At 40.9% G+C, this 14064-nt stretch overlaps 1 protein-coding gene across 1 annotated transcript in view; it reads right to left on the bottom strand.

Annotated features, from left to right (window-relative positions):
- Positions 1-13453, bottom strand: part of LOC128533922 (scavenger receptor cysteine-rich type 1 protein M130-like) — a 46603-nt gene extending 33150 nt beyond the window's left edge. The window contains exon 1 of the mRNA XM_053508157.1: positions 13237-13453. Within this exon, the coding sequence (XP_053364132.1) occupies positions 13237-13453 (217 nt within the window). The remainder of the gene's footprint in view (positions 1-13236) is intronic.
- Positions 13454-14064: the final 611 nt, after the last annotated feature.

The raw sequence follows: 14064 nt of genomic DNA, 5'->3' as shown, positions 1-14064 counted from the left end.
GGTTACAGTTAAGTAACTCGAGATGTTCCCTTTCAAAAGCTACACTCGATGCTGCGTGAAAACGCTATGGGAACGAGAATACCAACGCCGCCGCACTGCAAGTGTCTGGACTCCCAGGGTTGTGTAGTGTGCGCACAGTGCCCCAAGGAGTCTCAGACGTAATTCTGGGATACTAGCATTGCATAGAGATCCTATCCTCCCAACTATAAAATCTGTCAAATGTATGCGGAGAGGACCAACCTGCGGCATCACACTCTTGCTGCAAGGGACGCCTCTTGCAGAGGAATAAATGAGGCTAGCCCCCTGGTCGCTGATAAGCAGCTGGTGTTATCCAGGTATTTTACTGACCTATAAGCAAAATACAACATGTATTCACCTGTTTTATACAAATTACTGTTTTACCTTTGACTAGTTTTGGAAGAATAAATTGTATTTTTAAAGTCTTGTGTGTGTGTTTTAATTGTTGGGGGATTTTTGGGTATTTAAAAAAACAGTTACTTAAACCAACTAATTCAATAGGCAAAAAATGGGAGACAACATTGTTTTAAATAGACAAAGAGTTCTGCTAATAACAATGCATTTTATTATTGATTATATTACTGGTCATAGAAACAAATGAAAACAACAGTTAAACACTTGATCATATGTCACTTTTGCTCTTGCTCTTTTACTTTTGCTTGGCTACCACAAGTTTGTTTACGCTCTTTCACACCGGTTATCTCCGTTTCTATACACCATGTCGGTTGTGTCTCTGCCCCTGTGTGCAGGTGAGGAGACATTGGAGCTGCACTAGGTGGACTTGGAGCTGGAGGCCGTGGAGAAGCTGACCTACAGATGAAGCTGGCCCGGCTACAGCAGCGTAAAGCCACGCTGGAATCGTCGCAGACCGACGCTCACCTGTCCCAGTTAAATTCTCGGCGTGAGAATTCTCCTACAACCTCTACCCTGCGTGTTTCTCTGCCCAGGTCCAACGCACCGAGGACGCGGCCTGCCCAGCTTTCCTTCACCCCGGCGCCGGGATACCATGAGGCCTGGATACTGCAGCAGCGGAAGATGCGCGCCAAGCCCCTGGCGAGGACCTCTCCTCCCCCGCCACCACCTGTCTTCGCGGGACGGCACACGATGCGCTGGTCATCGGAGACTCCATCGTCCGGCACGTGCATGCTGCCACGGCTAAAGGTAAGGCGTACACTCGCTGTTTACCTGGTGCACGTGTTTTTGATGTTGCTGCACAGGGGCCTGCGGCCCTGAAGAAGAACATTCCATCTGTGGTTTTTCATGCTGGTATGAACGACACCAGGCTGAGGCAGACAGAGATCCTAAAGAAGGACTTCAGGAGCCTGGTCGAGAAGGTCCGCAGCACATCACCCACGACAAAGATCGTCGTATCTGGACCACTTCCCACATTTCAGCGAGGAATCGAGAGGCTCAGTAGATTATTTGCCTTTAATGAATGGTTACAATCTTGGTGTCAACAACAGAGATTACCCTTTGTTGATAACTGGAATGTTTTCTGGGAGCGTCCTAGGCTCTACCACACAGATGGCCTGCACCCTAGCAGAGCTGGAGCAGCGGTCCTTTCAGACAACATCTCCAGGACATTATGAACCATCTGACTGGCGGTAAGTCATACCTTAGATTCTTTAGATATCAGCCACAATACAACTCACCATACTAATAGACGCACACACATAGCTTGTCCTATAGAAACTGTCTGTTCCCCGAATAGTGAGAAAAAAGAATGAATTCGTTAAATCCAGCCGAAACAATCTTGTAACCATTACACCGGAAAAAGGCCAAATAAGTAATCGAAATCTACCTCTAAAGTTTGGACTTCTCAACATTAGATCCCTTGCGCCTAAAGCACTTATTGTTAATGAAATGATCTCGGATTATTGCCTTGATGCACTCTGCACCGAAACCTGGCTTAGACCAAATGAATATATTGGTCTGAATGAGTCTACTCCTTTAGGATATTTTTATAAGCACAAGCCCCGTCTAACTGGTCGCGGTGGTAAGGCCCAGGTTTAACTCATTTGAAGTGCTCATCATTAATGTTGCACTTAATGAAATACATAATAAACCCGCGCTATATTTTACAATGGCCACCGTGTACAGACCCCCGGGGTCATATGTCGATTTTCTTAAAGAATTTGGACATCTGCTATCAGACCTACTGGTTAACTCTGACAAAGTGTTGATAGTAGGAGACTAACATCCATGTAGATGATGCTAATGACACTTTAGCCCTCGCATTTATGGACTTACTAAATTCCTTTGGGGTTAAACAAAATATAAATGGATCAACTCACCGCTGTAATCATACGCTAGATTTAATTATATCTCATGGTATAGATGTCTCTAATATAGAGATTTCACCTCAAAGTGATGATATCACAGATCATCACCTCCTGATATATACTCTACCCGTAGAACAGATTAGCTGTGTCTCCCCACGTTATTGATTTTTTAGAAATATGAATCCGACTACTAAAGACAGATTCACGAGTAATCTGCCGGATCTATCCCAATTACTTATTAGACCCCTAAATGCAGACGATCTAGATGAAGTGACTAGCAGCATGGGTACTATTTTTACCAGTACATTAGACACTGTTGCTCCTATGAGATTAAAAAAAGTCAGAGATAAAACACTTGCTCCTTGGTACAATAGTCATACTCGCGCCCTAAAGAGAGCAACCCGTAACCTCGAGCGAAAATGGAGAAAACCTAAATTAGAAGTTTTTTGAATTGCGTTTAAAGACAGTATGTGCAGCTATAGACAGGCTCTAAAAACTGCTAGGACAGAGCATCTTAGCCAACTGATAGCAAGAAACCAAAACAATCCTACATTCTTATTTAGTACAGTGGCTCGCCTAACAAAACCTAAGATGCCTGCAGAGAGTACTCCACAACATTTTAGTAGTGAAGATTTTATGGACTTCTTTAATTAAAAAATCGATAGCATAAGGAAGTTCAACCTCTAATAGCATCTCATGATCTAGTTCAGCCTAAGGTTTTACATTAATTTTTGTCAGTGCTTTACAGATGTAGGACAGGAAGAGCTTTATAAACTTGTCACCTCAGCTAATTTAACAACGTGCCTGTTAGACCCAATCCCAACCAGATTTTTGAAAGAAGTGATGCATACGGTTAGAAAGCCACTTTTAAACAGTATTAATTCTTCATTATATCTAGGTCACGTCCCTAAACCTTTCAAGTGGGCAGTTATTAAGCTGCTTCTTAAAAAATCTAATTTGGACGCAAATGAAATAACAAATTATAGACCGATTTTAAACCTCCATTTTATATCAAAAATATTAGAAAAAGTAGTATCAGCTCAAATATGCACATTCTTGCAGGAAAACAACATCCTTGAAGAATTTCAGTCAGGTTTCAGGCCCCATCATAGTACAGAAACTGCACTAGTTAAGATTGCAAACGACTTGTTTTTAGCTTCGGACCAAGGCTGCATCTTAATACTAGTCTTGCTTGATTTTAATGCTGCATTCGACACTATAGATCATAATATTCTCATAGATCGCTTACAAAATCACATAGGTATTCAGGGACAGGCATTAAAATGGTTTCGATCATACCTGTCTGATCGATACCATTTTGTAGATCTAAATGGAGAACTGTCTGGTGTAACACCAGTGAAATATGGAGTTCCACAAGGGTCAGTTTTAGGACCTCTGCTGTTCTCAATATACATGCTTCCCTTGGGTAACATCATTAGAAGACATGGGATTAGTTTTCATTGTTATGCTGATGATACCCAATTATATATCTCAACAAAACCAGACGAAATACCTAAGTTGTCTAGATTAACCGAGTGTGTCCAGGACATAAAAGATTGGATGACCAATAACTTTCTTTTACTAAACTCAGACAAGACAGAGATATTACTTATTGGCCCAAAAAACAGCAGACAACAGCTTTCACAATTCAGCCTGCGTTTAGAAGGAAGTACTGTTACTACCAGCTCAACAGTTCAATTCAATTCAATTCAATTATATTTGTATAGCGCTTTTAACAATTTTTCATTGCCGCAAAGCAGCTTTACACAGACAAAAGAATTATTTAAGTTTGTATGAAATGTGAATTTGTATGAATCAAAATGGTCAGTTTGTCCCTGACTCAACAGGGAACCCATCCTCATTTGGGTGAAACAGAAAGCAGTAAGTGATCTGCATTTATACAGTGTGTAGGGTGGGAGGCAGTTCAGCTATAATAGCTGATGTTAATTGATGTTAATATGGAGTCCAGGTGGTTATTGAAGACCCAGGTAGACTTGTAAGAAGTTCCAGTCATAAACTATCAAACTGTCAAGTCCCCAGAGAAACATTTGCCAACACCAGTCAAGGCCAGAACCATTTTCTAGGTAGAGAGAATCATTCCCAGACACCAGACGCATCCCAGAGAGACACACGGGGCATCCATGTGACGAGATCTTTAGCCAGAAGCGGGGCACCAGGATGGGTCAGACAGGTCCGGAGGGCAGAGGGAGTCTGGATCACTGGCAGCTCAGGAACGACATGTGTAGCTCGACAGAGAGAAAGAGAGAGTAAAACGGGGAGACAGGAGGAAAGAGGAAAGAGAAAGAGGGGGGGAAAGAGAAGAAGAAGAGAGATGGCAGTTAGGTATGGTCACAGTCACACAATGCATAATGTGAATGTATATTAACTGTAGAGTGCAAGCAGAGACTCCGGCAGGACTAACTATGACAGCATAACTAAAAGGGAGAGCCAGAAGGAAACACAAACATGAGGGCTTCCTGACATGTAAAGCAAACAATCACCTCACCGTCAGCAAACCTGAGTGATCAATGAGAGTGAGGAAGACAGCATCCAAACATACCAGTTCACCATAATACTCTACGTCCATGAGTCCCCCAGATCTGCTCCTTTACCTATGGCAAATCTATTTATAAAAATGCTTGGCTAAATAAATAGGTTTTTAGCCTGGACTTAAACACTGAGACTGTGTCTGAGTCCCGAAACACTATTTGGAAGACTATTCCATAACTTTGGGGCTTTGTAAGAAAAAGCTCTGCCCCCTGCTGTATTTTTCATAATACGCGGTACTGACAAGCAGCCTGCATCCTTTGATCGAAGTAGGCGTGGCGGATCGTAAGACACTAGCAGTTCGCTCAGGTACTGTGGCGCGAGACCATTTAATGCTTTATACGTCAAGAGTAGTATTTTAAAATCAATGCGAAATTTCACAGGGAGCCAATGGAGTGAAGATAAGATAGGGGTGATGTGCTCATATCTTCTGGTTCTAGTGAGGACTCTCGCTGCTGCATTCTGGACTAGCTGAAGCTTATTTATGCATCTAGCTGAACAACCAAACAGTAAGGCATTACAATAGTCCAACCTAGAGGTGATAAAAGCATGAACTAGTTTTTCTGCATCGTTTAGCAACAATAAATTTCTTATCCTGGCAATATTTCTAAGGTGAAAGAATGCTATCCTGGTAATATTATCTACATGTGCTTCAAATGAAAGGCTGAAATCAATAATCAACAGTAAAAGACCTACTGTGCATTGTCCCTGATCAAATAAATAAAATAAAACAAATAAAACAAAAACCTGGTCGTAATATTAGACAATAACTTGTCCTTTGAAAATCATATTTCCAATATCACAAAAACAGCCTTTTTCCATCTTAGAAAACTTAGGAGTATCCTATCCGTATCTGATGCAGAAAAGCTAGTTCATGCATTCATGACCTCCAGACTGGACTATTGTAATGCATTACTAGGTGGTTGTCCTGCATCCTCTATAAACAAGCTTCAGTTAGTCCAAAATGCAGCCGCCAGGGTTCTCACTTGATCCAGAAAATATGATCATATAACCCCAATATTATCATCCCTGCACTGGCTACCTGTTCAGTTTAGAATCAATTACAAAATAGTATTACTTACATACAAGGCTTTAAATGGTTTAGCTCCCACATACCTAACCAGTCTTCTGATACGCTATAATCCACCATGCTCCTTAAGATCACAAAACTCCGGACTTCTGGTAATTCCCAGATTTTCAAAATCTACAAAAGGGGGTAGGGCTTTTTCACATTTAGCTCCAAAACTTTGGAATAGCCTTCCAGACAGTGTTCGGAACTCACAGTTTCCCAGTTTAAAAGTAGACTCAAGACGCATCTCTTTAATCTGGCGTAACTCATCCCATAACCTCATACTTCAGTACATCTATCCTGAATGGCAACTACGCTAATTCTCTTCATCTGTTCTGTACTTTTCTACCCATCCCGAGGCATCTGGAGATTGTACCAGCTTCAGTAGACAAAGGCCAACCCTGCGAGGATCCTGAGGCATCCAGAGAAGGACCAACTCCAGCTGAATTCTGCCTTATTATGGTTGGAGCTACACATCCTGCTCCTCTGCTCCCAGTGATCCAGATCCCATCTGCCCTCTGCACCTACTGACTCATCCCTATGTTGAACTGGACTTCATGTTAATTTAAAGATATTCTGTTATATTGTACTGTACTTTCAGCTGCATAACACACATGGTGTTATATCATCTCTATCTGTTATCACCCAGATGAGGATGGGTTCCCTGTTGAGTCTGGTCCCTCTCAAGGTTTCTTCCTATTGCCATCTCAGGGAGTTTTTCCTTGCCACTGTCACCCTTGGCTTGCTCATCAGAGACATTTCATTCATTCATCTCATTATTATCTAGACACATTTTTCTCACACATACACAATTATATATATATATATATATATATATATATATATATATATATATATATATATATTTATAATTTTTTTTTATTTATTTATTTTTTTAATGAATTTCTTTCATTTATGTGAAGCTGCTTTGAGACAATGACCATTGTTAAAAGTGCTATATAAATAAAATTGAATTGAATTGAATAGTTTGTGTTTGTGATTATGTGCCCCATAATCATTTTTTCTCAGTATAAATAAATTTGGGGGTTTTAAGAACTCCATCAAAAGAGCAAAGACAAACACCGTAGAAGGTGAGAAACGTCAGTGGAGAATACTGACTATGACTTGTTGCTAATTGATTTGTCTGTGTTTATTGGCGGGGGAGGGGTCTGTGCAAATGTGTTTGTGTTATAGCCAACGGAGAAATGCAGGAGCGCACACGCACACACCTCTCCATCCACAAATGCTTTAACTGTTGTCTTGTAAATCGTTGATTAAACCTATGAACACAGCTATTTAGCAGTTCTAAACACAAGCGCAGGGTGTTTAAGTGTTCCATACATTAAAGTGCTGTGTATAACCAAGTGCCCCAACAAATAGCAACAGTGTACAGAATGTGCGCGCTGTGGGGGATTGGAAGGTGAATGAGGATAATCATTTACAAGACAAAAGACGGTCAGAGGTGTGAATGCGCATTTCCGCTTTGCTCTTCAGTGTTCTTCTTAAATTTAATTCTTAAATTCAGTCTGTCTCAATCTTTATAAACGCCAAGTTGGGAAAATCATGTTTGAGAAAATTACAACAACAATTAAACACTTCATTATTTGTGTCTGTGCTATTTTTGTGCTTAAGTGACCCAACTAATTTTTTCTTAGTTTACTTAGAACTTCATTAAAAGACAAACTTAGGAGGAGTGGAATGTGAGAATGTACTGACTCCGCCCACTACTGGTTGTTAGATGGTGCTACGATGGGTTCTTTCGTCCTGCCGGCGCGCAAATGTGTTTGTGTTAAAGGCAGCTCAGACAAACCGGACGAATGCAGGAACACTTTAGCTGTTAGTGCTTCATTGTTGTCTTGTAAATAGCTGATTTAACCTATGAACACAGCTGTTCAAAAGAAATACTAAACAGACACATGGTCTATTTTGTCCGCAAGTAAAATACATTAATACGTTAATAATTTACATCACAATAACATTAGTGCAGAAGGATCTGAAAAAACATGTCTCTATTACATCATGACTTTGAGACGTTCACAGTATATTCGAACCATAGACAGTGTTTATTTTGCTGAACATTACAACGCAGCCACGTCCAATAAAACAGTGCATCTTTAATAAGCCATATTGGTTTCAAATCAGAAGTAATATTAATGAAAGACTGAGAAGCCACGTAAACTTGACCCTAGGGTCAGCGTTGGCTGATTTTGTGATTTTAATGGGTTACATTAAAATATTTTTTATTAGTAACGCATGCGCACACACATACATACACACGCACACAAATAATACATGGAATTGCGTAAAACCAGATGACAAAAAATAGGGCAAAAAATATAAGCAGTAAAATTACAGTAGTATCCTGTAGGTGATCCCTGTCCTGCGATAACAGGCGCTGACCCTCTGGAACTGTTTAGGTTTGTTAGTTTTGATTTCAAGTGTGAATGTTTATGAGGATTTAATCTGTCTCTGCTGCCGCATCTATTCACAGTTGTGATAAGTGATTAATGTCCCATCAGATCTTTGATGGGGAAACGTTATGCTGGTTAAATGACTAAAGAAAGACTGATCCGTATGAACAGATATTTGTTCCAGATGTTATGAGCCATTATGAGCCCAAGCAGAAGTGACATTTTAAGCTTTACTTTGCAGCCAAATATTATCTACCAATGTATTAAACGGAAATAGATAAAATACACCGTGATGTAAAATACTGTACATACTGTAGCCCGCACTTGTATTTATTACCTACAACGACCGGTATAGATAAATTACAGATGTTACCGTGTCTTTAAGGATTGTTAAGGATGTCGTGAAAGATATTAAAATAAATAGTTTAATTAATTATTAATTAATTAATGAATTGGAAATAGCATAAGAATCATGGGTTGTGTATTGAGAAATTTAAATGTTTTATTAATCGTTTTTCCCCCTTTTTTTTTACCACATAATGTATTTATAAAACTATGTTGATGTAAGTAATGTTATATATTGAGCATAAAACATCCATTATGCGGCAGTCCTGTGGGCAAAAATGCCTGATGCTGCGGTCCACTACAAATAGGGAAAAGAGGCTACAATTTGCAAGAGCTTTGATGACGGAGATTGAACCACGGCCTCCTGAGGGTGCCAGGGAGGAATCTTTATTTCTTATTGGAAACTTTTACGCGACCCTCCCCGGGAGGGAGACACCCCCATGGTCTTGAGAACATAAGCCTCAGGACTCTTCTTGGACTCTGGGTGGCCGACAGTCCCGACCCCTGAGCACGGTGGGGAAGAAGCCTCACAGAGGCCTGCTCGTAGAGCTTCGCCTCCCGAAGCCTAGTGGCGGCAGAGATTACGGCTTCGCCAAAAAGGCTGGAAGGCAAGATGGGGACATCAAGGAGGAAGACGCGATCCCTGTCCTTGATGTCCGTGGGGTTAGGCCACAGCTGTCTCTCCGTGGCGACCATGGCTGCCATAAAACGGCCAATAGCACAGGCCGTCTGTTTGGTGGCATGGAGAAATAAATCTGTGGTTCGGTGTAGCTCAGCAAACGCCGCATCATCGACAGTGCTTAGATCTCTCAGTAGGTCAGTCTGCTATGCCTGCAAAGCCAATCTGTGCAGGGAAGCACCAGCGTGACCCGCTGCCTAATAAAAGCTTTTCCAACCAACGAAGATGTTAGTCGACACGGCTTGGTGGGGAGTGTGGATTTTTTCAGGGAGGATGAGCTCCCAGGAGAGAAATAGCCCTCAAGCGTCTCTTTAATCTGAGGCATCATTATAAAAAAAACCCGCTTTTCGCATCAATGACATTCGAACAAATCAATGTTAATAGCACAAAAACACAGGATTAATACGACTTATTCCATAAAAGATTTAACTCACCAAGAAGGGGAGGGACCATCATTGAGGCCCCTCCGGCTACCTGACAGAAACCTGTCGTCTAACTTTGAGCGTTTGGGGGATTTTATTATTTATTTATTTACTTTATAGATTCGCCAATTTATTTATTTTAATGGTGAATTGAGGTGTACGCATTCACCGCGCGTTACCACCTCTAATAACTACTGATATGCTCCCTCATCATTGGAGGAGCTCTCTGAAGTTTCCATCTCTGCAGAAGCAAGAGAGAAAGTTTTTTCCGCCCCTTCACAAAAAGGCGCCGGAGCGGAATATTCCGTCTCGTGCACTTCCGCACGCGAGAAATGCGTCGCGGCTCGCGGTTTTGTTTTAAAAATGGCGAGCCGAGCATGAGGGACTTTAATAGGGAGAAATCGCGGTACTCACCTGCTCCCTCAAGCCCGAGCCAAGCGTGCTCTTCCCCCAAACGCTTAAATCAGAAAGCTTGGAGATCGCCCTCAGCAAGATATTCTTTTACTCTGAAAGACGGCACTCGTGTCTAACTCTGCCATCTTTCTGGTGAGTAATAAGACACTTTCTATTTTCGCTATTGCACACAACAATGCAGTCCTTGAAGACAAAAAGAGCTGAGAATGTTTCCGGTTCATGCCTATTTATAACCTCTAGATGCACCTAATCAAATGACGTCATCTGACCGAGGTTATATATGCCAACATTTTTGCCGCATTTGACACACATACTTCAACAACCGGTCATGCAAAAAGCGTTCCCATAGCGTTTTCATGCAGCTTCGAGTGTAGCTTTTGAAAGGGAATGTGAAATTCTTTGACCCTCCCTGACTGGTTGTAGTAGCCTTGATTAAGGAGTAACCTAATGATGGGTGGGAATTTAACATGTCTAAATGTCATGATTACAACAAATCCAGCGGGCTGGATTCTGAGTCAGTGACTTTAGTCCAAAAGTAATGCTTGTATGTATGCAGAGTCAGTTCTTGTTATTCAGAGAAGAGTTTATAATAATACTAATAATATAGTATACTAATACTAGCTAATGTTAAACTCTGAATAAAGTCCTGTGTCTTTAAATAGAGATTTATTTATTGTGATTTGTCACAAAAACTACGTATACAAAACCTCACTGACCAGACTGTAATAATCTGAGTATTTTGTTGTTTGAGTGGAATGAGGATTTTTTATTTAAAAAAAATTATTAATGTATGTATGTATGTATGTTTTTCTATCCATATGAATAACAAGTTTATGAAATTATGAAAAAAGCCACATACTATATAAAGTGTTTTGTCACATAGCTTTAATTACAACACACAATGTGTTGGCCAGTTTATGTGTGAAAATAATTTCTCGTGCTCCCAGAACCATTCTTTCACAATCTGAGACCTGGAATATGACCGGAAAGTAAACATTCATAAAGTGATACCCTGATCATTCAGCACATTCAGGTTATCAGCTGACTTTCAAGTCAGCTGACTTTCAAGTCACTCAGTCCTTCATCTTCTATACCGCTTTATCCTGTATTCAGGGTCGCAGGGACCTGGAGCCTATCCCAGGAGACTTAGGGCACGAGGCTGGGTACACCCTGGACAGGGTGCCAATCCATCGCAGAGCACACACACACACACACACACACTACGGGCAATTTGGGAACGCCAATTAGCCTAATCTGCATTTCTTTGGACTGTGGGAGGAAACCGGAGTACCTGGAGGAAACCCACCCAACAAGGGGAGAATTCAATTCAATTCAATTCAATTCAATTTTATTTATATAGCGCTTTTAACAATGGTCATTGTCCCAAAGCAGCTTCACAAAAAAAAAATTAAAGATTTTTTTTTTTTTTTTTTTTTAAGAAAAGAAAATATTTGGAAGTGTGTATGTGTGAGAAAAATGTGTCTAGATAATAATTAAATGAATGAATAATGAAAGAAATGTCTCTGATGAGCAAGCCAAGGGTGACGGCGACAGTGGCAAGGAAAAACTCCCTGAGATGGCAATAGGAAGAAACCTTGAGAGGAACCAGACTCAACAGGGAACCCATCCTCATCTGGGTGATAACAGATATAATAACATCAAGTGTGTTGTGCAGGTGAAAGTTCAATATATCAGAAGTTGTGTAGATTCAGTTCAGCAGGAGGTGCAGAGGGCAGATGGGGTCAGATCACTGGAAGCACAGGAGCAGGATGTGTAGCTCCAGCCATCATAAAGCAGAATCTAGCTGGAGCAGGTCCTTCTCAAGATGCCTTAGAAACCTTGCAGGGTTGGCCTTTGTCTACTGAAGCTGGCACAATCTCCAGATGTCTCAGGATGGGTAGAAAAATACAGAAAAGATGGAGAGAATTAGCGTAGTTGCCATTTAGGATAGGTGTACTGGAGTATGAGGTTATGGGATGAGTTACGCGTATGCCAGATTAAAGAGATGCGTCTTGAGTCTACTTTTGAATTGGGAAATCGTGTCTGCTCCCCGAACAGTGTCTGGAAGGCTATTCCAAAGCTTTGGAGCCAAATATGAAAATGCCCTGCCCCCTTTTGTAGATTTTAAAATTCTGGGAATTACCAGAAGTCCGGAGTTTTGTGATCTTAAGGGACGTGGTGGATTATAGCGTATCAAAAGACTGGTTAGGTATGAGGGAGCTAAACCATTTAAAGCCTTGTATGTAAGTAGTACTATTTTGTAATTAATTCTAAATTGAACAGGTAGCCAGTGCAGGGATGATAATATAGGTGTTATATGATCATATTTTCTGGATCTAGTGAGAACCCTGGCGGCTGCATTTTGGACTAACTGTAGCTTGTTTATTGAGAACATGCAAAGGAGCCTGGAGGTGCAGGGCAACAGTGCTAACCACTATGCCGCCCACTTTCAATTTAATTCAATTAAATTTTATTTGTATAGCACTTTTAACAATTGTCATTATTGCAAAGCAGCATTACACAATCAATAGAAAATTATGGAAGTTTGCATAAAATGTGAATGTGTATGACTCAAAATGATTAAATATTAGTAGTAATGTAGACTTCATTTTATTGCAATATTGTTTTGCTGAGCCTAGACTTGGCCAATTGAAGCAACCCTCAATCATAACACTGCCAGAGGGTTGTACCAGTGTTGTACCAGTACCATGTGTTGCCAGTGTACATGATGGGTGCATCACTTCATGCAGTTCTCTCTTACTCTGACTCACTCTGGAATAGGATCAATTTGGACACATTAGACTACGTGACCTTTTTCCATCGCTCCAAAGTCCATCTTTGTGCTCCCTAGCAAACTGAAGCCTTTTTTTCTGATGAGCATTAACAGAAAATGATGATTGAGCATTATCCTTAAAAGTTATAATGCACTGAATAGTTACAAAATCCAAGTAATTTTAGCAAAATCTTGTTGCCAAGTTATTTTCTGCACCTAAAACAGGTCCATTAATTAATTTATTTATTTTGGGCTGGTGGTGTATGATGATTAAACCTTTACCTGAGCAGGTGATTCCAACATCATGTTCATGTTTACAAAAATCTTCCCACCATCCCAGTGTGCTACAGTTCTTCAATGTTGACTCTGATCCACTACAGTTCAAACCCTTTATCCAGATCGGTCCTGATCCATGTCCAAAATGAGCAAGGTAGCGCACATTAACAGGCTCCTCACAGCCTAGTTCTCTACACATCACTGCAGCATCTTTCATGTCCCATCCAGCACCACATACTGTTCCCCACTGTCCCTCCTTAAAAACCTCCACTCTCCCAACACACCGACTGCCATTCACCACTCTCACACCACTGCCTAAGAGAAAGAGAGAGAGGGAGACAGAGAGAGAGAGAGGGAGACAGAGAGAGAAGATTGCAAATGTATCACAATCCCAGGGAGAAATAATTAAACTGAAAACGCTCTTAAATTTTTTTTTTTTTTAACTGTATTACCGATAAAATGAAATAAACAGTGAAGCATTTACAGGTTGGTCTTTCTTCTTTCTCTTTCGGCTGTTCCCTTTCAGGGGTCGCCACAGCGAATCATTTGCCTCCATCTAACCCTATCCTCTGCATCCTCTTCTCTCACACCAACTAACTTTATGTCCTCTCTCACTGCATCCATAAATCTCCTCTTTGGTCTTCCACTAGACCTCCTGCCTGGCAGTTCCAACCTCAGCATCCTTCTACCAATATACTCACAATCTCTCCTCTGAACATGTCCAAACCTCAATCTGGCCTCTCTGACTTTATCTCCAAAACATCTAACGTGGGTTGTCCGTCTGATAAACTCATTCTTGATCCTATCCATCCTTGTCACTCCCAAAGA

The sequence above is a fragment of the Clarias gariepinus genome, chromosome 12, assembly GCF_024256425.1.
Source record: "Clarias gariepinus isolate MV-2021 ecotype Netherlands chromosome 12, CGAR_prim_01v2, whole genome shotgun sequence".
Taxonomy (NCBI): Eukaryota; Metazoa; Chordata; class Actinopteri; order Siluriformes; family Clariidae; genus Clarias; species Clarias gariepinus.
Note: the sequence above shows the minus strand (reverse complement) of the source record. Positions and strands in the feature narration are given on the sequence as shown.